This window comes from Podarcis gaigeae (assembly GCF_964106915.1).
Source record: "Podarcis gaigeae genome assembly, chromosome: 10".
In the NCBI taxonomy this organism is placed as follows: Eukaryota; Metazoa; Chordata; class Lepidosauria; order Squamata; family Lacertidae; genus Podarcis; species Podarcis gaigeae.
Genome location: NC_139686.1, coordinates 44,402,893 through 44,426,094, shown reverse-complemented (window position 1 = coordinate 44,426,094; position 23,202 = coordinate 44,402,893). Strand labels below are relative to the sequence as shown.

The 23,202-nt window shown below is 42.3% G+C and overlaps 1 protein-coding gene across 3 annotated transcripts in view; it reads left to right on the top strand.

Moving 5' to 3' along the window:
• The window catches only part of MYRFL (myelin regulatory factor like), a 34,822-nt gene extending 12,171 nt beyond the window's left edge, over positions 1-22,651 (top strand). For 2 of the 3 annotated variants that reach the window (XM_083699156.1, XM_083699155.1), the window contains exons 9-25: positions 1,330-1,440; positions 2,993-3,083; positions 5,327-5,527; positions 6,632-6,740; positions 7,525-7,634; positions 11,831-11,997; positions 13,122-13,176; positions 13,970-14,058; positions 14,625-14,693; positions 14,992-15,038; positions 16,099-16,260; positions 17,501-17,563; positions 19,018-19,105; positions 20,373-20,447; positions 21,308-21,419; positions 22,183-22,257; positions 22,399-22,651. In XM_083699156.1, the coding sequence (XP_083555282.1) occupies positions 1,330-1,440; positions 2,993-3,083; positions 5,327-5,527; positions 6,632-6,740; positions 7,525-7,634; positions 11,831-11,997; positions 13,122-13,176; positions 13,970-14,058; positions 14,625-14,693; positions 14,992-15,038; positions 16,099-16,260; positions 17,501-17,563; positions 19,018-19,105; positions 20,373-20,447; positions 21,308-21,419; positions 22,183-22,257; positions 22,399-22,485 (1,711 nt within the window). In that variant the 3' untranslated portion in view covers positions 22,486-22,651. Of the gene's footprint in view, positions 1-1,329; positions 1,441-2,992; positions 3,084-5,326; positions 5,528-6,631; positions 6,741-7,524; positions 7,635-11,830; positions 11,998-13,121; positions 13,177-13,969; positions 14,059-14,624; positions 14,694-14,991; positions 15,039-16,098; positions 16,261-17,500; positions 17,564-19,017; positions 19,106-20,372; positions 20,448-21,279; positions 21,420-22,182; positions 22,258-22,398 lie in introns of those variants that run through there. The other variant, XM_083699157.1, reaches the window with a different exon arrangement.
• Positions 22,652-23,202: the final 551 nt, after the last annotated feature.

Here is a 23,202-nt window from a genome sequence, read left to right as displayed (position 1 = left end):
AATTTAGCGTCTTCAGGTGCTGCCTGTCTGTATTTGTCAATAATCCATGGATTGTGGCAGTACTACCTTTAGGATTAGGAAGTGTGAGTATTAATGAGCTCCATCCTTTTACTTTTCCATAGAAAGACACCTTAGGGCAACTGCCTCCCTGTGGGTAGGTTGAGATCCTGCATGTGTGGCCAGGGGACCAAATCAGATGTGACATCATTCACCACAATTAGTAACTGCATAAGTGCTTTTTTTAAAAGTGAATCGTATGGGTGTTCCTCAGATCCAATCTGGGTTGGGACCTCAGTGGGCATTGAAGACCCCCTTCCACCATTGCAATCTGCCAGGGTCCAAACTGGGCCCACCAGACCCACTGTTTACTTTAGCAAGACATTCATGGAATTGCTAATCTTGGGAATGCTATCATGTTTAGTTGGGCTCTTTTGCAGTTGATGCTTGTTGAGTAGCTCCAGTCCTGTTTCCATGCCTACATCATTGTTTTACTGATGACAAGGCCAAAGACATATCTTTTTCCTAGGAGGTGTTATGTATTCAGTGGTCTGTGTTTGCCTGAGCTTGAGTCTGGACTAAGGATACTGAGCTCCTGTGTTCTGATTCAATACATGATGTCCAATGACACAGAACATTTCAGGATTTGGGCCTCTGCCATTGGCCCTTGAACTCTGAGTCGTGATTCGCAACTTGGAAGTTTAGACAGCCAATCATGTTGGGAGTGGGAGTGTCCCAGGCTTTCAGGAATGTATATAAGCAGTTGCTTTGCCCCAGTTTCCCAGTTATGTAGTTAAATAAAGGTTCTTGCTGTTATCACTACATCTTGCATCATGGGAACCCACCTACACTTCAGGAGTATTTGAGGTGAGGGATATATCATTTGGGAGATGGAAAGCACCAGGGAAGGAATCCAAAACTGTTGAGATCTGGGAGCATCTGGCTGTAAGAAGATTCAGCAGCGCGTTAGCCAAAAATGAGTCTTCACAAGTTGTCTTGCCAATTATCAGTCAATAACCTGGTGATACCCCGCAATATACATCTTTTCACAAATGTAAATAGGTGAATACTTGAGAGAGGCAATGGAAATTGGGGTGCGGGAAGTGGGGAGCAAAATCACCTATTATCACTGCCACCTCAAATTAGGGGTTGCTCTCTTTGAAGTGCATGTGTGTTACAAGTTATTTAAAAAAAATCTGTGCACTACATAGATGGCGAATGCTCACCTCTGTTAAGGACTGAGAGATTAACTTATTATGCACCTTGTGGAAAATTTGCTGTGAATTAACAGTTAAACTGAAATCTGTGCGCTTTCCCCCTTTTGTGCTATAGAGTTGATCTGCCAGGAGACCAGGTGACCAAAGTAACCTTGTCACGATTGCACTTTAGTGAAACCACAGCCAATAATATGAGGAAGAAAGGAAAACCTAACCCTGACCAAAGGTACAGCAAGCATTTCACACATTTCACCATGTGATTATGTTTTAAGGCTCATTACTCTTCAGCTCCTCTGTTATCTTACTACTTTTTCTGGTCCACGAAAATCTCTCATATAGATTTGTGTGTGTACACACACACACCCACACCCACACACACCCACACACACCCACACACACCACATGGCTTATTAAAATCTATGGGAAAAGTTGTGACGTAATTTGCAAGCACCACTGAACCCAGTGAAACTTACTTCTCAGAAGTCCCATTCAATGCAGAAGGGTTTATACCCAGGTAAACCTTTGCACATGTAGTCCCACTGTTCAGAACAGTGATTATCTATTGTGTAATTAATGTATATGGCATGTGCAGCCTTACAGCACAATCCTAAACATGTCTACTTAAAGCAAATTCCATTGAAATAATGGGCCTTACTCTCAGGTAAGTGGGTTTAGGATTGCAACCTTAGTGTATGTATTTGTTATAAGTTTGTGGGGTGCCTGGTGTCTCCTTCTAATTCTGGACCCCACTTCTAATTCCGGGGTGCCTGAATTTAGCATGTTAAAATATAAATCATGTTAAAACATGAGCCAGGCTGGCTTCCCGATGAAGTCATTGCCTGGAGTGATGAACCATTAAAAGAGCACAAGGAAGACCATTAGCAGAGACTCTCTGGCCCTGGTGGCAAATGGTGAAAGCCCCTCTCTGAGGTGAGAGATAATTAACAGAGACAAAAGGCCAGAGTTTCAGGAAGGTGGGGGGCAGAATGCAGTGGAAAAAGAGGTAAGCAAACAGGAAAAGGTGTCAGTTTTGCAAGCTGGACAGGGGAGGAGCACGAGGTAGGCTATCTGTTTCATGCTGCAGAGAAGGTCAGACACAATGTTTGGGGGTCTGTTGGAATCCAAGGCTACAGCAGTAGAAGGACAAGACCATGTGGGGATCTGAATGTTCTCACTATCTAGGCTCAGGTTGTTGTTGTTTAGTCATTTAGTCGTGTCTGACTCTTCGTGACCCCTTGGACCAGAGCACGCCAGGCACTCCTGTCTTCCACTGCCTGGGTTGTACATATGTGTAAATAAACCATATATCATAAAGACATCGCAATCTCTGTTGTGCCTCATTGTCCAAACACAGACCCTGGTAAGGACACAAGACCCTGGAATCTCACACCGCTCAGAGATTGGGGTGGTGTGTCACAGTATGTTTACTCAAAAGTAAACCCCAGCTTCAGGTGTGGGATCCCCTGGGGGCTGGGCAGAGAGAGAGAGACTTTGTCAGGCAAGCTCCTAAGCATGTCTACTTAGAAGCCATTGACTCAATAGCATTGACTTTCAGATAAGTGGGTTTCAGCCTGCAACCTTACTCAAAGGGAAATCCCAACTTTGGGTGTGGTTTGGACAGCATTAGCATCCTTGTAATGTAAGTCTTGGACAGAGTACAGGAAGCTTCTCTGTTTTTGAGGCGCATACCCCTTTGTTTCCGGAGTTCTTGGCAATGTCTGTGATTTTTTTAATGCTTGAAATGATTTTCTAATTTAAAAAAACAACATTCTATTCAGGTACTTCATGTTAGTTGCTGGGTTGTATGCCGTCAGTCAAGACCAGCCTTATTTGGTGGCTGCTCATGTTTCGGAAAGGATCATTGTCAGGGTAGGTCCAGTGCCGAATACTGTCCTGTGTTTTGTTACTGCTCTTCACCTCAGCTGTGCAGTATTATTATTGAGATTTCTGGGGTGGCTTTGCTGCTGCAGTAATGGTTTCGCACTCTTTGCCCCACCTCTTCCTCCCTTCCCCCATCTTTGTGCTTGCAGTGGGAAGCATGTTTCATTCCTGTGAAAGTTGGGATGCTAAAAAGTCCTTGCAATTACAAGGGGCTGCCTAGTGGATCCAGCGCTTGGAACTGGAATGGTCTCATAGCCTGGGCTAACTCACATGACATTTGGGAGAATAAAAGCAGGATAACCCGTGTTTACTATTTCAATCACCACGAAATCGTGGGTTGCAAATGTTCATTCAAAAGTTGGCATTTTAAAAATGTATTTGTAAAAAAAATGCTGCATTCTAGAAATACATCACATCAGTTTGCAACTATATAAAACCATGCAGTAAAAGCATTTTTTAAAAAATTAGAAACAAACTAAAAGCAAAATAATTTAAAAAAGCATCCAAAAATTCCACGACTGCCATGTAAACAAAAGCCCTTTTCAGGCCTTCTTGGTTTGCATCCAAGGAGAGGCACAAGACCACATATCTCAGCCTGACCCCTTTACCAGCCCACCACAACCTTCCTGCGTTGATTGGGATGGTGTGAGAGGGAATTCTAACTGCACACAGCTGATCTTGGTTCCACCCCCCCCCATCTCCAGACTATGCCACTCAATGTGGGAAGGTCAGGGTGGAGGGGGCTGGGGTGTCATGCAGAGTCCTGCCACCCCAGATACAAATTAAGAATGCCTGAAGAGGACTAAAATCTTAATAAGATCTCGTGCATCTGAAATCTCTGCTTAACTTGGTATGTGCAGCAAAGGCCCGTAAGAGAGAAGCTCTGCTCCGCTTTTCCTGCAATACTGGGAAGACTCAGCCATCTACTCACCGAGTTGTGGTTAACAGGCATATCAGATCATGCTCTAATTGTGAGGTGCTTGGCTCCGCATACTTACAGATGGCAGAGAACGGTTAAAAAGAAAGAAAGCTTCCCCCGGTGCTGTTTTGCTTGGATACAAATGGGAATCCTTGAATTCCATACTGACTGATCTTTTTAAAAATAAACGCTAATAAATCACTAAAATCTCAGCTTCGTCGTATTTTGAACACCTGCCCTAATTTTGCATTCTCATCCCACTTCCCTGAATGGTAAGATGTTCCAGCGAAATGTTATAGTGTTTACAGCACAATCCTAGGCATGTCTACTCAGAATTACGTCCGGCTGAGTTGAGTGAAATTTATTGCCAGGTGACAGAGCAATCCTAACAACAGGAAGAGGGCATAATTTAGGCCAGTGTAATTTATGCTCTTACCCTTGTTCCAAGCTTCATTCAGGACCCTCTGGCAAGGGGCTATTGCTGGATGAAACAGCATGGAGGGTGGGCCTGAGTTTTGAGGACCTGACTGAGCTGAACAGGGTTTGGAATAGGTGCAAGTCTCTTCTCATACCTTCCGGTACACCAAAGACAAAAACCAGGACGCCATCTTCTGGGATGCCATCTTTTTCTTGTGAAAGGATGGCGGCCATTTTGGACGCCATGACCTTGTGCAATTTCACACTGCGATTATCCCCGCTGAAAGTGCTTTTTTGGGCACGGCGCCCAAATACGTGTGTTTGGGGAAGCTGCACAATATTGTGGCCCAGTAAAGCTGTTTTTTAAAGGGGAAAATTGCCTGAGATCATGGCACCCAAAATGGCCACCATCCTCTTCAGAGGAAAAAATGGGATGTCCCAGGTTTTCTGGGACACTTGCCCTGTCCTGCTCAGGCCATGCCCCAGAACACCCCCTTGGGGGATTTATGCTATTGCAGATTCTTTTCTTGTTATCTAGCCAGATTTGTCTAATATCAGTTGTGCACTTTTGAAAGTCACTTTGCTTTAGTAGATGCTTCCAATCCCATCCTCCATCCTGCCCCCCTTCCCTCTCTGATAAGATTCAGTGAGGTGATTTTGGACCAGATGTTTGCTTCAGGTCTTCCCTTCCTTGCCCCCTGTTGCATCTTTAAAGTATTTCAACACACACCAACTCCTTTTGGGTGAGGTTGTCTTTACTCAGCTGTTAATTTTGCTGCATCACAAAGAAGCATGAGGGTGCATTTCTCTGGAAGTATTTTGCGTGGTACTAATCCCCCCCCCCTTAGAAAACGAGTTCTGTGTTTGTACGCTACTGAACTGAAAATGTTTTCAGGCCTCTAACCCTGGACAGTTTGGGAATGACAGCGATACACTTTGGCAGCGAGGACATGTTCCTGAAACCGCCGTTTGCCATGGTCGAGTGGGAATTAACACAGACGCACCAGATGAAGCCCTGGTTGTCTGTGGAAACATGAAAGTTATGGGAGCAGTCATGCATCCATCTGACAGGCGAGCCAAACAGAATATCCAGGAGGTGAGCGAGACAGGGAAGTAATTTCCCAACACAGCAGCACATGTTCGCATGGAGACGGCGACTGAGAGGCAGGCATTGCGTTGCGAAGTAACCAGATGTTTCATAGCTTTTGCTCATCACTTAAAAAACTAGCAGGGTGCCAGAAGGGATGGGGAGGAAGGAAAAAATAAGAAGGTGCCTTGTATGGCATAAAAGTATTTTGTCCATCTAGGTCAGTATTGCCAACTCAGGCTGGCAGCAGTTATATGGGGAAGGGGTTGCCCCCATCATTTCCATCAAGTGGGAACTGAGGAACATAAGAAACTGCCTTATACGAAGTCAGACTATTGGTCCATCTCACTCAGTATTGTCTACACTGACTGGCAGCAACTCTCCAGGGTTTAAGGCAGGAATCTCCCCCAGCCTACCTGGAGATGCTGGTCATTCAACTTGGGAGCTTCTGCATGCGACAGATGCTCTACCATCTTTTCCCATCTTGAGCCTTTTAACGGGAGGTGACACTGAACAAAAAGTACTAAATTCACTAATTTATATTTAAATGATGTCTCAGTTGTCCTTCTTTGTGGTCACATCCACACCATTCATTTAAAACATATAGTTCCCCCACATATATTTTTAAAGGAACCTATCCTGACTACATTTTGAAGTCTGTACAGTCGTACCTTGGTTCTCAAATGGAATCCATTCCAGACGTCCATTTGACTTCCAAAAACGTTAGAAATCTAAGGCATGGCTTCTGATTGGCTGCAGGAGCTTCCTGCACTCACTCGGAAGCCGCATTGGACGTTCGGCCTCCAAAAAATGTTCGCAAGCCGGAACACTCACTTCTGGGTTTGCGGCATTCGGGAGCCAAAACGTTTGAGTCACCAGGCGTTTGAGAACCAAGGTACGACTGTATCTGGGTTGCATCCAGTGGTGGTTTTGCACTAGTGGAAAGCACTTCTGTACTTGTACAAAACAGGGCATTAAAACTGCCTAATAACAACTAGGCATATTAACTGTGGCCACCTCAGACTTCAAAAGCACGTGCACATGAAAGCCCTTTGACATGACTTGACTGTGTTAAATATTTTAACACGCTAAGCCTTGTCTTTGGTCAATTAGGTTGATACGCATGAGCAGCTGAGAAGAATAGCACAGATGCGGCTGGTTGAATACGACTACAAGCCCGAGTTTGCATCTGTTATGGGGATTAACCAGATCCATGAAACAGGTATTCCATCAAATCATCTGTTGTTTTCAGGTCTTCAGGCATAATAATCTTGAATACACGCCAGCATCATCTTCCTTTATAATGTTGCAATGTTTGCCTTGGCAGTCAAACTTAACGCAGTAATCCAATTAATGAATGTATCAATTGCATTGTATTGTGTTTTTTAGACTGCCCTTCAATCACATCCCCAGGGCAATGGGCAAAAGAACGAAACACCTAAAATGCAAATGTGAACACAACAGCAAATCTTTACACAGGGCCGCAAGTTCAGAAAAGTGTCTGGAAAGTTGGGGGAAATAAAAAGGGGGTTGTCTAGCACAGGAAACACCTCACAGTAGATACCTGGTCAACCTCTTTAGAGAGGGTGCTCCAAAATTGGGGTGCCTCTGTCTTCCAGTAAATAATAAGGTACAAAATGTGCAGGTGGGTCAAGGGTCTGAAATGGGAGGAATAGTCTCCTGGGTTATACCAGGGACAACATACAGGCATTGCAGCTAGACAAGTGGAATCTGCAACAAAATATTGCAGTGTAGAATGCTTCTGTTAAGGATTCAAATCAATAAACCATGTCCTTTTTCAGGATACTCCATTCCATTTGGAGGGAGGTCCTCCCTGTTTTCCATAGCAGTCAGTAATCCATTGTTTATTAATATTTACAGTACTTAAGAATAAAATAAAACTTCTAGCTTCTAGGTAAAGCAACAAGGAGTGCTTACAGAAGGAACCCCCCGTGAGAAATGTTCTGCTTTCGATTGCACCCCTTCTCTTATTTTTTTGTGAGCAGGAGTAATTGCCCAGGAAGTTCAGGAACTTCTGCCAAGAGCTGTGAGAGACACTGGAGACTTAACATGTGAAAATGGAGAAAAAGTGGATCATTTCCTCATGGTTGATAAGGTAATTCTATTTTCCTACAATGCAGTAAACCATCTTGCTTTGAAAAAGAGTAGTTGTAAGTTCACTGTAATTAGTGTTCATGATTAGTCACATCGTTTTTGAGATTCACCTTCTAGAGAAGTAATAGTCTACTCTTTGATGGTTCTGTGTTTTAATACAGCAGTGATTAGAAACAGATGTCCCATCCAAGCAGGGAAAGGGAGAAGGCAACTTCAAAATGTTGAACTGGGGAGACCCAGGGTCAAATCCCAACTTGGCCTTGCAGTGCACAAGAAGACCTTAGGTCAGGCACACTCTATTGACTTGGCTAGCTCAAAGGATTGTGGTTAAGATAAAATGGGGGTTGTGGGGGGAGAGATTCATGTACGCCACTTTGAGCTTCCTTGAGGAAAAGCAGAATATACATTTGGGGGGGGAGTAGTAATAATGAGCTATTCCTTCATTTCATTTGGATCTCCCTTTGGCCAACTTGTGTTATGGCAACGTTCCCAGCTGAAGTACCATATTTTTCGCTCTATAAGACACACCAGGCCACAAGACACACCTAATTTTTGGAGGAGGAAAAAAAAAAATTCTGAATCTCAGAAGCCAGAACAGCAAGAGGGATCGCTGCGCAGTGAAAGCAGAGATTCCTCTTACTGTTCTGGCTTCTGTGATAGCTGTGCAGCCTGCATTCGCTCCATAAGGAGCACACACATTTCCCTGTACTTTTTAGGAGGGAAAAAGTGAGTCTTATAGAGCAAAAAATACAGTAACTTCCAAGACTCTCAGTCCTTCACCATTGGCATAAAATGGGACCAAAGGCAAACTTGAATTAAATGCTAGGCCCCATCATTTGGATCTTTCAGATACCTTCTTCAGGCTGTTCAAGATAAAGTAGACCTGTATTTTTCTTATCACTGGGTCCTGATGGGAGAAGAGCATTTTCACAAAGGGGAATAGGTTAACCATACTTGCATCCGTTCAGAAAAAAATGTGCCGAATTTGATTGTTTCTGAAAATATTAATACTATATACCTGGGGTTGCCAATGTGGTGCCCTACAGATTCTGGACTCCAGCTTCCATCAGCCTCAGTCAGCAAGGCCAATGGTCAGGGATGATGGGGATTGTAGTCCAACAACAGGGCATTATATTGTGTACCCCATATTAATAGTGATGTAAATTATCTGAGTGCCAGTCCTTATGTTGCCAAAAAAGCACTATCTACCTCCACAGAAGAGCAGGCACCAGCAGCCTGAGGGATGTACAAAAGAAGAGGAATGGTCTACACTGCAACTTTTTCTTTTAGCAGGCCCCTCCCCTCTTGTGGATTTCACTATGAACTTGCACAGTTTCACTTAAATGGCTGCAAGCTCTGGCACTCTGCGGGACCTTGTGACTTAATAAAACTCCAGTCTGTCTCCTTCTCCTCATATAAACTATACTTTTGTGGAGATCTGGGCATGACCGGTTGGGAAGGCATCAGATTCATATCTCCTGTGCAAGGGGACAAGAGGATTATGTCATCGATGTAATGGCTTCAAGACCATGAGTGTTTTGAAGATACCCTTCAGCGAACCAATTGTGGAATGTCTTGTCTCTGTTGATTGTGTGGGCTTTCCCAACTGTGTAGGTTTTGTTTATGCTACATATCATATGCAGCAGTACAATTTGGGCACCATAAAAAAATCCAGACCATCTCTGTGCGGCATTTACAATGGTGTTTTGTATGGCTTAAATGTACTGTGGCAGCTTAATAACATATGGAACAATAACTGCTTTATTCAAAGGCTGAATGGCAGCTTTCAATTTGCACGTTATAGTGTGGGAAAGCAGTTGGCCGAAATACAGCGATATAAATAGTATAGCATCCTGGGGGCCTTGCGTAGAAATCTTCCCTCAACCATAGGAGTGGCTGCACCTCTGTACAGAAATGTGTTTGTTTGTGTGTGTGATGAGTAAGAAAAATGGGAATGAAAGGGCAGCTTGCCCAAGCCATCACAACCCTACAAACATCTAGGAAGAAAGCCAGGATCCTGAGGGAGCATTCTTATGTCATGTGTGAGCTGCTTTCACACTCCCGTGGTTGCATTTGTGAAGAGGAACGATGTGGCTTGAGCCAATGGTGTGGCTCCTTCTAGGGAAGCTTGAGAAATCCAGTCTTTGTGAATTCTGATATGACCATCAAAGATTGGACCAGGGACCTTCCATGTGAACAGTAAGTGCTAAGTGTTTAGGACTGCGCTGTACACCACACCGGAGAGAGAGACATCTGCTGCTGCTGATCCCAAGTACCTAGTATGCTACCCCTGAAGCCATTTCAGCTGTTGTGGGGTTAGGAGGAACAGGCGCTTGGAACTCGTTCCTCCAGAAATTAGCCTACCTGTGACTACTCTGAGAATGTATGCATACAGAAAGTACAAGGCTTTAAGGACTGTGAAGATGAGGTGAGCTGTGGAGGAGAACCCCACCCACCCATACATGATGTTGTGGAGGCATCAGCCCAGGCTTTGTACCATGGAAGGTGCTCATGGTGGAGAGGACCTCCAGTAGACACACACTGTTACCAGCTGCAAAGCCGAAGAGGTGCCTATGCTTAGTGACCTTACCCTAGCCAGGCAAATGCATAGATTGGAAGGCCAATGACTCGGTGCACTTCCTAAATATTCCAAGGCAGTTCTCAGCTCAAGAGATGTATTGTAAGATTTCTCAAGTGCTTATTTTCAGAGAAACAACTATATCTTTAAATGCATCTGGAAGAGCCAGCGTGATAGTAGCGCAGTGTGTTGGGCCACTTATGAAGTTTGTCGTGTGGCCTTGGGTTCCAGTCATGCTCTCACAGCCTAACCTACCCCACAGGGTTGTTGTGGGGATAAAATGGGGAGAAGGGGACCTTGTATGCAAACTTGAGTTCCTTGGAAGAGAGATGGGATATAAATGCAATAAAATCAATAAGCACATTTAAAAAACAACAACAGATCAACATGGAAATGGGACAGAGTGGAGTTTCAGGTGAATTCATGAGAAAGTGTCACAGAGTAGAAATAGCAGATTTACCAGTCCCTCGCTCCCCTCCTTTCTATCTCACTCTGGTGCACTCTGGAACATGTTTGGAACATGTTCCACTATGTAGCCGCATGGCCACTTCTTCATGCATTCAAATTCAAACCATATTCCCTCAATACTTTCTCAGGTTTATATAAATTGACCGGTTCATACGTAAGAAACAAGGACCCCTCATAGAAGGCCCACAAAGAGGACCTGGTGTTAGCTGATTCAGTGTCTGTTATCCTGCTTAGCAAAAAAATAAACAAATACTTCCCAAGCTCCCATTTCAGAAATAGCATAAGGGGACTCTCTTCTTCCATCTGTCTTTCTCTCCCTGGGGAAGTTGTGTTGGGTTTGCAAGATAAATGGTTCAGCTGAGTCTGTTTGCACCATCTGATCTGCACAGAACGTACCGTGTGACAGGGAATTCTGAATCTGTCCATGGGAAACAGTTTATGGAGGAAAACATTCAGAAACCTCGAATGCCTGTCACGATCTATTTAGTGTTTAGGCACAACACTAATTTAAAACAAATGTTTTAGCGTGGTGCTGCATGATGTCTTCTTGTTAGTCACTGCCTTTCCTGCACAAGTGCTCACCGGCAATTGAGTGCAGATGGCACATAATTTATTATTTTTATTATTTACATACATAACTGATCCAGCAGTTTGGGGGTTGTGGGGGGATTTTTGTGGTCTTTCTATTTTGAGTAAAGGTGTTGGTATTGCATGCACTTGAACTCTCTTTAGGGTAGAACTGAGAAATCCCATGCCAAGGGTAGTATCGAAAGGATTGTAAAGCTTATACTTGTGTTTCCTGAACAGCAATATCCTCTGGTGCACGGTGAAGAGCTTTTGAAATCGACAAGATCTTAAAAGCAAATTGTGATTTGTTTAGTGTTGTGCCAACCTCTGCTCTCCAAATTCTCAAAAGTTTTCTTCCCCTGCAGAAGAAGCTTCGATTTTTCTGTCACATTTTCAGAGGGGGAAAAAAAAGATTAGGGAAAACTTTGGCACATCATTAGTCATGATACAATGGAAGGGGAGTGAGTTTTGTGGTTTAAAAAAGCAGAAATAATACCTTCAGGGAGCCATCTAGGATGCTCAGCTAAGGTAATTCCTTTCTTCACATCTTATTTATTGATGGGATTCTTTGTGTTTCTTTCAAGGACCAAATTTTCATGGAGAATGTGGGTGCAGTGAAGCAGCTTTGCAAATTAACAAACAATCTTGAAGTCCGGATAGAAGAGTTGGAAGCGTGGAATAAAAAACTAGCCAGACTGAAACAGATAAACAGCTTGAAGTCAACGACATCCAGTGAAAAGAACGCAAGAAGGTATCTGCATTTCTCCTCAGGGCACACAGCCAAATTCACCAGCTTCCTTAACATGTTACACATAGCCTGTATATCTAAAGGTAGAGCTGAATTCATAGGACGACAAGTTTTGGATACTTCAGGAACATTTTTGTGTTTTATTGTTTAGACTGCAACTTGTTTCAGAGCAGTTAAAAAAAAAAAAGTAAGGTGGTTGAGGGAGCAATCCCAACTGAGGCTGGAGAGGTATGCAGTGCCAACCTGGCACAGGAAATAGACTGGGGCTTTGGTTCCTTATCAGCCTTGCTTCAGCCCAGTAAGCCCCATTTTTGAGAGCTACAGTGACTACCCGCTAGCAGCCCCAGGTACTCTGCCATATCATCAGTGGTGGAGTTCAGTGGACACCTCTGCGACATCTTACCCTTTTCCATCAATGTGCATCAGGGATTGGTACTCACCCATAGCTATCGCCATGCTCAGATTTGCCCTTTGATACTCATGATTTCTGAAGAGTCCATTGTTTTGGCAAAACTGTTTCTAGTCGCATACTATTTTCATGCAAATGGAATGCACTCCAAATGTCCATTGCAGCTTCCATGGAAATAATAATAATAATAATAATAATAATAATAATATATTTATTATTTATACCCCGCCCATCTGGCTGGGTTTCCCCAACCACTCTGGGTGGCTCCCAACACATTAAAAACAGAATAAAACATCAAACATTAAAAACTTCCCTAAACAGGGCTGCCTTCAGATGTTTTTTAAAAGTCAGATAGTTGTTTGTTTCCTTGACATCTGGTGGGAGAGTGTTCCACAGGGTGGGCACCGCTACTGAGAAGGCCCTCTGCCTGGTTCCCTGTAACCTCACTTCTCTCTGTGAGGGAACCTCTAGAAGGCCCTCAAAGCTGGACCTCAGTGTCCGGGTAGAACTATGGGGGTGAAGACGCTCCTTCAGGTCTACTGGGGTTTGTCATTCTAACCAATGTTTCAGCATGAGAAACAATCTTTGATGGCATTCAGCTGAGCAAGCTAACAACAGGATTCACCTCCTTGTTGATTTTCCCTTCTAATATTCTTTTTTTATCACTTCCTGCGATGAATTCACAAAATAAAGCATTTTTAAAAAATATGTATTCCAGGATTTTTAGCCAAGCTACTTCTCGTTTACCATCAAGAAAATCAGCTCCCATAAAGGTGAGTGAAAGTAAGAACATAGATTGCGAATAACTCTCCAATGTGTAGGTAAAAAGACTGTCAATTTAAAAAGAAAACCTGTTGAATTGGTTATAATCTCTTAAAAAGGAAGGGGGGGCACACTTGGAAATCCCCTTTCTTCCAGGTAGGAAGAAGCATGGGGAAGTTGGGGAAAGGGTACATGCTCTGCATGCAGAAGGTCAAATCCTGGCTCTTCTAGGTAGGACAATAGAATCTGGGGCTACAGTCCTGGAACCTTCAAACTGCAGCTTACTTCTAAACAGATGTATAAAAGAATGCATTGTAGGTTGCTAAAGCAAGTGAGCTAAACTGCACGCTGTGGGGGTAGGACAAATAATTTTTAAAAAGAGCAAATTTTTTTGCAGACACCTCAACTCAGCAATTGGTTGTCTCAGGCAGCTGATTTTGGATGTAAGGAAAGGGCAGCATATGGTTTGCTATTCAATCCCGCCTCCCGCCCCCTGCCCCCCGCCCCCCTGGCTTGGGTCAAGACTTAGTTCCACTGAAATCCACTGAAATTAGACTTGTGGCCCATTGATTTCAGTGGGTTGATTCTTAAGCCTGGGTCCAACCCCTGGCATTTTTATTCCCAGTGAGAAGTGCTTGTGGGATCTTCTGCCTAGAGGTACCAAAAGAACTTTAACAGGAGTTGAATAGTTTTCAGTGTTGATTCTGAGCTGTACTCGCACAAAAATATTCTAATGATGAACACTGCCTGCTCCACATAGGCATTATGGATTAAGCCCATGCTCCTCTCTTCCTTCTTCCTCAGATGTGTTCTCCAGAGAAAAATCAGTCATGGTCCAGCTCCAGGATCTTCCAGATAACTGTGATTGCCTTGGTTGCAGTTATGGCAGTCTGGTAAAGAAAAGCATATTATTAATGAGATGTTGGGATGTAATTTCAGCATTGCACAAGCAAAGTTCTACTAGTGCAATGGGACTTACTTTTCCTCTCTGCCCCTCCACGTGTTATCAATTTTGTCCTGGAGGGTCCCTCAACCCTCTGGACCAGATTTTGAAGGCTGCAAGAAGGAAAGCAGAGGAAATTCAATTGTGCAAGTGGAAGTCTGTTGTGCAAGCAGAACAGCAGCACTGGATACGACCACTTGGTTGTTTTCTTCATCAGTTCATTCATAAAAGCTTTTTGTAAAACAACAACAACAACATGGTTTTTATTGTTATACGGAATAACACACACACACATACACATTTAAGTGGTGGTGATAATCATCAACACCATCAGACTTCATTTCTTTGATCCTAATATTAAGTACTGGTTTAATGAAATAAATGATAACTGAGGCTCATAAGAGAACTTCAACAATGGGGAGGAGATATTTCAAAGATTTTGCTTCTTCTGTACTCTTTTTTTTTTTTGGTATATGATGATAAATGTCAATCTATGGAATACATGTCTCGTTACAGTGTTCTGTCGATAGCCACCATTTATATCCTTAGCATACCCGACCCAGTCATGGCCAGTTCTACAAGCAGGCAAGTAACTGATTTGTCGCTTATTTGAACTTTAATTGTTTGCTCTTTGTAATACTCTGGGGTTGGGCAGATAGCAGCCTATTTAAAGCGTATAAGCATTAAATGAAAAGGATTGGCAAGCCTCCATGGAGATGCAATTGCACTCTTTGGGAACAGCCACTTTTATGTGCGTGTTTCCCACTTGGTGCTAGCAAAGCATACTTGAATATGCTTATAGACCCTTGTTGCTGCTGTGTTAGAGTAATAGCTGTATGGTTTTTTTTTAATATGCTAATGTGATTTTATCAACCTTTCCCAGCAATTCAACAAGTCTGATAACACTCCCTCCACCCACCACTTTGACAGGTACTGTGCTTTACGCTGTTATTTGAGGCTGAAAAAATGTTAATAGAGTAAATCTAAAAACTGTACCCTACATTGATGGAATTTGGCAGGTGACACAGAATTCTGCATCCTCAGAACCATGACCTTCATTGTGCTGTTTTTTTTAAAAAAGCCCATAAGGTAGAGCCAGCAGAGCATGAGTGGACATCCTCTCATACAACAGGATTTATCCTCCTCTCTTCAGTCCTGAAAAGCCTTCCATTCCTCCTAAATCTGCTCCAGGGGGTTGGGAGATGCCCTCAGAACAGATGTTTGAGGTGTGTTTGCAGGGATCTTGGGGGGGTGAGTAAGAGAAACAGGAAGTGTAAATGGAATTCTACTGTGCAAACAGGCAGGCGTCATTGGACATTGCCTCATATTTCTAGGCTATAAGGCTGAAGAAGTACACTTAGAAATATATGGGCAGCACTATACATCAGACTCACAACTTATGCTCACTTTACATATGCAACCTTATGCACTGGGCAGGAAATAAAGGGAGATTGGGAGAAACGATTCCCCGCTCTCCTTTTATTTATTTTCCATTTATTTATTTTGCACTTATTTATTTTCCAGACTCCCAGCAGGTTTTTCTTCCTTACCAGCCTCTGGGAAGGAGGTGTGAGGGCTCTGGAAGCATCCCAGAGCCTGGTAAGGAAGATGGCACATCACTTACAATATAAAGCCACAAAAATATTGAACATAGTAACAAATGAAACAATAAACCCCCAAGGGCTTCTGGGAGCTCCTGACTTTGCATGATGTTGTCTTTGAGCATGGATCCCCCCAGAACTGAACCCTCACTTAAGTGGCATGCCAATTGTGTAATATTTCTGAAGGCAGGTATGTGGGTCAAAATTTCCCATTGTCGTGGTGTGCACTGCTACTCAATGTAGAGAGCAGAAGTAGAATGAATTAACTGTTGAAAAGAAGCAAATCTGTTTGAACTGAAAATTTAGAATGTATTGACACACCCAAATTTCGCTATGTTAAAACTGGTGAAGGTGATATGTGTGTCACTCATGGATTTCTTCTACTGTAGTGACCAGATACAGCACAATGTCTTCAAGCCCCAAACCTACTGGCGTCATTCCTGAAGTGAATTTTTGTGGCATTTTACCTTGTCAGGAAACTTACTGCTGTCCAAGTCATCAAACAGTAAGAAAAGACCTAAATTATCAGAAGGTGAAGGCAAAGGAACATAGTAAGTTAAATCATGAATGGATGTTGCTACTACTACTTACGAGAAGGCAATTTCTGTGGCAATTTCTGTGATTGTAGTGATTGTGAAAATGGTTGCTGAGGAGAGATCTCTCCATGTAGCTGTGTGCCTACACTTGCCCAATGACGATAATGTGGAGACAAAATTAGCACTTTGCTGAAATCTGTTCTCAGTTTCTCATAAGTTTTATTTCTCTGTGACAGATTATTTTTCAGTTTTTCTGTTTCTTTCTCAGGGAACATGAGGATTCCTTGAGAATTTCAGGGGGTAGGGGTATGCAGCTTACCTTACTGCTGCAAGGTGTTCAAAGGTGGATTATGTGTTTTTCTTTCTGCAGCCTCCCTGGCTGGCCCATCTGAAAAACAAAACAGACCACAAAAGGAGTTACTCATGTTATCTTTCTCTGGGCTTTAGCTGATGTGTTGGTGACCAGAACAGATAATGCTTTCAGACCAGCACCAGGGGCTGGCTGAATATATTTTGCTATCTGAGGCAAATATGGTGAACCACACCCCATTCTATATCCCGGAAAGTGGCCAGACTGGTAGCTAAAACTTACTTCAAGACTGATAAAGGGACAGTCTGCTCCCCCACTGTAGCTGAGAACAGCATGCTAGCTTAGGACAGTATTCTTCAACTATGGATCTCCAGATGTTGTGGGGCTATAACTCCTCTGACCCCTGACTACTGGCTAAACTAACTGAGTGGACTAACTGAGGATGATGGGAGTTGTAGTTCCCACAACACCTGGGGACCGAAGGTTGAAGGACACTGGCCTATGGAGCACACTGCAGGTCACATGACACACACAGCTCTGTTCTCTCCACCACCTCCCCACCATGTAAGGTCTGAGGCCACCATCTCACTCTACTTAACAGTGGAGCTGATACTGGCTCATCCTGCCGGGACTTGCTGCTGTACCCCTCAACAACTAATTCGCTTTATACTTTTGTAAATAAAACAGAGTATTGCAATGCAAACTGTATACAGTATTCCCTTTGCTTATTCTCTTCTCCAAATGGAATGGTCCTTGAGAAACTGAATATGACCTCTAGAGTGTGAAAAAAGTCCCCTTTCATAAAATGAACTGTCTTCAGAATAGAGCATCTGCAAGCATCCTTCAAACCTGCGCTTGGAAAACTCATGCAGAAGCTCATTTTGATGTATTTGTTTTTGTCATATAATTGTTTCAGTTTGTGAAGGCCCTCTATTCTTTCCTCAGGAACAAAAAGGAAAGTACTGCCAGGAAACAACTGGTTTGAGAAGCCTGACCTTGGAAATGACTGTAAAGTATTTTTTATTTCCTTTGAAAAATAAAGTTCCTCAAAACCCCTTTGGTTACTTTAAAATGTTGATCTAGTTTAGAGAAGTTATGCGTATACAGTGGTACCTCGGGTTAAGAACTTAAATCGTTCTGGAGGTTCGTTCTTAACCTGAAACTATTCTTAACCTGAGGTACCACTTTAGCTAATGGGGCCTCCCGCTGCCGTCGTCGTGCGATTTCTGTTCTCATCCTGAAGCAAAGTTCTTAACCTGAGGTACTATTTTTGGGTTAGCGGACTCTGTAACCTGAAGTGTCTGTAACCACTGTAGCTCATTGCCAGGACAGCTGGCGCATCTTAGTCTCTGTGGTCCATTATGATTTCCTCCTATCAATAGTTTTGAGGAAATGTATTAGACCCACTTTGTGAATAATTATTCTGGGGATGCCACCCACAACTTGACTCAATGGGTCGTGTTCTCCTCCACCTCTTCCTTTTGCCTCCCGTTACCAGCAGGGATGGGGAGAAATTTGAATCAGTTTGCATTTAAAGGTAAACCTACCTAATCTGCACTTTTTGAAACAATCCTTGGGGCTCCTTCATATAGAAGCATAGAATTGTAGGGTTGGAAGGGACCTAGGGGTCATCTAGCCCAACCCCCTCAAATGCACGAATCCTGCTCACAGCCATTGCTGGATGGGCTTGAACCACCAACCATCTGGTTAACAGCCAGGCACACTGACCCATTGCTCCACTAAGTCCCATCCTTTTTTTCTGACACAATTTGTACATGTGTTTTCAAAATGGTACCACGTTGTTGTTTTCACATGTGGTGTGATTTGGATGAAATTGTGTGTGTATCAGAGTTACAATTCCAGAGGACTCTTCAAAGTTAATATGTCTTCTGAAAGCTTGACTTTTGCTTCATGCGAAAACCATAAGACAAAGTCACTACCATTAATAGGGTGTTATGTACTAAGCTTGGATCGTAGAACAATAGGCAGGTAGGATCCTAGAATGCAACAACTGATTGGCTTGCAGGAGAAGACCAATCAGGCTCCAGGAGGAAGTTAATCAGCCTATTAGGCTGGTAGGATACTAGCATGCAACAACTGATTGGCCTGCAGGAGAAGACCAATCAGCCTCCAGGAGGGAAGCAGAATCAGCCAATCAGACGGGACTCATTGTGTAAATAATGTATATAAAAGCCTGGGGTTTGGGGGGAAATTCAATCACTGTTTTACAAGCTGCAATAAAGAGCATGAAATCGCTGCAGGACTCTGAGTTTATTTCATAGGGCCTTTCACAAGGAGTGCCAGGGTGAGGGCAGAGGGCAAAGGCAGCTAATGGAAAGGGGAGCAGGTTGTAACAAAATGTTTTCATATAAACTTTTCATTATTATTGTGTGTGCATTTTAAAAAAAAGTTTCTTCATGCCAAGTGTCTATGCTCACGAAAACAATTCTTCTTCCTTTCAGGGACTGACACATCAATCATCTCTATGCAGATCTTAGAGACGCAACAAAAAATAGATCGCTGTTATTGTCGCAAAAACCTGCAGTGTGGGTGGGTAAAATTGTTTCCTTACATCGCTTTGTCTAATGCAGCACAGAGCCTCAATATGTTAAGTTGAGCTAAGGATTTTGCTGCGAAAAATCAGTAGGGATGGAGGGGAAATTTTATTCAGCATGCACTTAAAGCCAAATTCGACAAATTTCTGAAACAATATGCAGACTGAAACACATCTATCCTTCAGCAATTGCGCTTAATCTGAATTTTGCATTGAAATTCTCGAGGCAGCCATTGTTTGCAGAATTTCATAGATTAGAGGAAATTGCTTGCGAAAATTGGTACATCGATCAAAACTACATATAAAAATGTATTTATTAAGAGAAATTTGCATTAGAATTTGCATTAGTTTCTATGAGGATTTTTAAAAATTGCCAAGTTGCTGTGAAATGTGGAAAACTGAAGTTCAGATTCGAAAAAATGAGAAACTGAGAAAACGGATCTTTGAATCCCTAGCTGTCAGTTGGTCTTACCATAACTTATAGTTAACTCAACAGGGATTAGCTATTTGGAGAGGGCAATTCTATACCTGGGAGTAAATTGCCATTGAATTCAATGAGACTTACTTCTGAGTAGACATATGTAAGGTGATAGTGTCATGCCTCCACAATTAATGGTGCAAATATTTTCATCTAAGAACAAAAAAAAGTGATACTGCATGATCAGGAAACTGATCTTGTGAAATCACCGTGTGATCTTTGGATGAAGGGCGATATACAAATTTAATAAATAATAATGATAATGATAATCATCACCATCATCACCATCTGCATATGGGGATGCAGAATCTTCAGAAAGGCAAGATTTTCTAAATTTTGCTTTTGTTTTCAGTTCACATCCTAGCTCATTCATACAACTGTCATTTATTTCAGCTGTTTTTAATACTGAATTTTAAAGTGTTGTAACCCACCCTGGGACCTGCTGCTGAAGGTTGGATCGTAATTTGCAAGAGGATGGCTGAATTATTTTACCTGTTGCTCACTGCTGTCCTCCATTTAAAAAGCAGGCTACCTTGCTATTCTGTGCAGTGCAGGTGATTGTCTCAAAGTGCCTCCTACTGAAATTGTTGCCCAGCTATACTACTGGGCAACTGTTCATTGCTATTTCCCATTAGAATAGTTGATAAGGTTGCTTAAGGCTGTTCTTTGCAGTCTCCAGTTCATATAGCAGATTGGCTCAGCATTTGACTTTTTTTTTCACTTTTATTGATATTTGCCTAGAATTTCAAAATATTGAATGCCATTGTCACTATTTATTATTTTAGGTCTGGAAATTATAGTTACATTGTTCCCATTAACAAACACACACCTGTCATAGTGAAAATCTCTCTGGAAATCAAGTAAGTACACAGACAGATTTTGCTATAGATAAACTTTTTTTAAAAACACCTTATCTGTTATTATGTATATGGTATGAATGAAGATTGTGCCCAGATCTTAACAGATCCTAATGAAACAGCAAGGATGAGAAAGCCTAAATCGAAATTTATGAATGTCCCTTAATGGTTCACATTCTGCTGGAAACCTCAGTTGGCCTTAATGGAGCTGGGTTGCGTCCTTAGAGCCAATTCATGCGTTGTGCTTGCCTGCTGATGTTTACAGTAGAGACCCCCCGTGAGTGCAGACGTTGAGTGTACTGGCCGTTGAATCTAACTTCAGCTCATCACTGATGATGGGACAGCATCTTCCACTGAACCTGCGAGCAGCTGACTAATATAGGAGGTCCTCCAACATCTCCCCCTCTTCTCCCTATCCTCCAGCAATCCACCAGCCTAGGCAGCTGCTTCACTCTGTCTAATAGTGGAACTGGCCCTGAAAGTCCATCATTCAAACATTCACAAAATTTGATTTGCACTATTGATATGAGTTACCCCCTGCTATGCTATGGTACTCCTGGAAGTAGATCATTCACTTGATCTGCAAAATGGGAATGCAAGCAGTCATATATGAACTGGCCCATATAATTTAAACTCAACATTTCCAAATTGCTATGATCCCATTTCCGTGGCTGTACACTATTTTGAGCAGCTATATTGTTAGAATTAGCATTGATTTTCAGTGGAATTCTCTCTCCCAATATGGAGCCACACATTTGCCTTGGGTGCTTTGCTTGTTAAACTCCATAGGTCTTATTTCGTATATTTTTTAAAGCAGTACTATAGAATCTTGCAGCTTTTAATATTATCCTTGTTCCTTGAAGTACAACGGAACCACTCATTATCTTTCAATGCAAAATCACCTTTGGAAAGTCTTGCTTTCGTCTTCCACAACAAACGCGTCATAAGAAGGAACCCTTTCCAGAAACTACACAGGTACTTAGTTCTGTTGTCTCTTCCATACAAGGAGTTTATTTTATTTACTTAATCTTACAGTTAAAAAACAACTAGAAGGAAGCACTGCCCACTGCTGCTATATTTTCTGGAACCTAGGGAGGCTCCAGCTCTTGGAAATAATACAACAAAGGCTTGTAAACAAGCAAGATGTGTTTCCCTTGAGTTAGGATAAAGTACTAATTCTCATTCTGACCTTGGCAAACCCCAGAACGGTCAAAGCCTTAGAAACTGCAGCATTCCCGCATGTGTAATAGGAATGTCAGAGAATTCTGATGAAAATGGGAAAGGAAGCGGAAATTACTGCAGTTTACGTATTTGTCTGTGGTCAATGAAATGAATGCAGTTGGTATTCATTCACGTTGCTCTTGTTCTTGATGTGCACAGATGATATGTAATTAATGGCTTTTTTTACGTGGTGGCGATGTTTCCGTTACATTGAAATGAATGTAAGTTATGTAAATTGCTACCTAAGTTATGTGCGCTAACCATAACTTATGTAACATGTGAAATAGTAGACAGCAAGACAAATAATGTATTATTTGGTGAAAACTGAACTGCAGCAGAATGGAAACAGTGCTGCTTGCAATGACTACATGTCCAAACGGAAATGGTTGCCTTCTTACTTCCCTAATGTGCATTTGCAGCAATAGACATACATGCAAGTTTCATTCCCTATCATCTTCCTCTCTCTCTCTCTCTCTCTCTCTCTCTCTCTCTCTCTCTCTCTCATTTGGTTATACAGGGATTCCATCATATTTGGTATCTCCCTGTAAGCTCGTTCCATGACAGTGCTTACCATTTTCGTGTTGCTGCTCCAGTAAGTATTATTATTATTATTATTATTATTATTATTATTATTATTATTATTATTATTTATTAAAAGACTAAAAAAGAACAAAACATTTAGCTATGATTATTGGATCTATCTTAATCTTACTTTATTGTTTTGTCCCACCAGGATCTTGCAGACTGTTCAACGGATCCTAACTACGCTGGGATATTTTTCACTGATTACTTCTTCTATTTCTATCGGAACTGCATCTGAAAGGATGGCTTTAACTCTCCCTGAAAAAAATGGGGATAGGGAAATCTTTAGTGCTGCTGAAAGCTTGTTTGCCACATTAATTCTTCCTGGCAAACACTTAATGAACTTCTGTTTTATGCCCTTGTTTTGGGAATATCAAATGGGAGTAAATAAAACTGAAGCATTTTGTTGTTTTGTGAGGTATTCATAGAAGCTGCTAGTAAAACTGTGTGATTGCTGATGATTCAAAGGCGAGCACATGAGCCGACTTCAGTTTAAGCTGATTTCCCGCAGTAAGACACAATTGGCTTAAATCCAACTATCTGTCTGATCTAGTTTGTGGACTGGGCTGTAATCATTCATTTTAATGGTGCAATAGAGTAACAGAGTAATTGGACGGAAACAATCTTATTTTGCAGAGCCTCTCGGCATGTTTAACTGGCCCCCTAACCAAAGGAAAAAACAATTGGATTTCTAATGGGATTTGTGCCCCATACACAATATTGTGCTCTTGCAACCCGCGCTAATCAATTGGAGGGCAATGGGGAAACCTACGGTGTTAACCAAATGACTTTTTCTTATGTCACCTATAAATGTGCTTTGTAGGAATGTATCTTGAGCTGATGCTGTTACAGGCCTCTCCCAATAGTATAGGCACCCCTCCCCTCATATGCGTGACTACACATGGACATGTGGTGCCAGGAAATAAATAAATAATTCAATTCAAACTTGGAAATG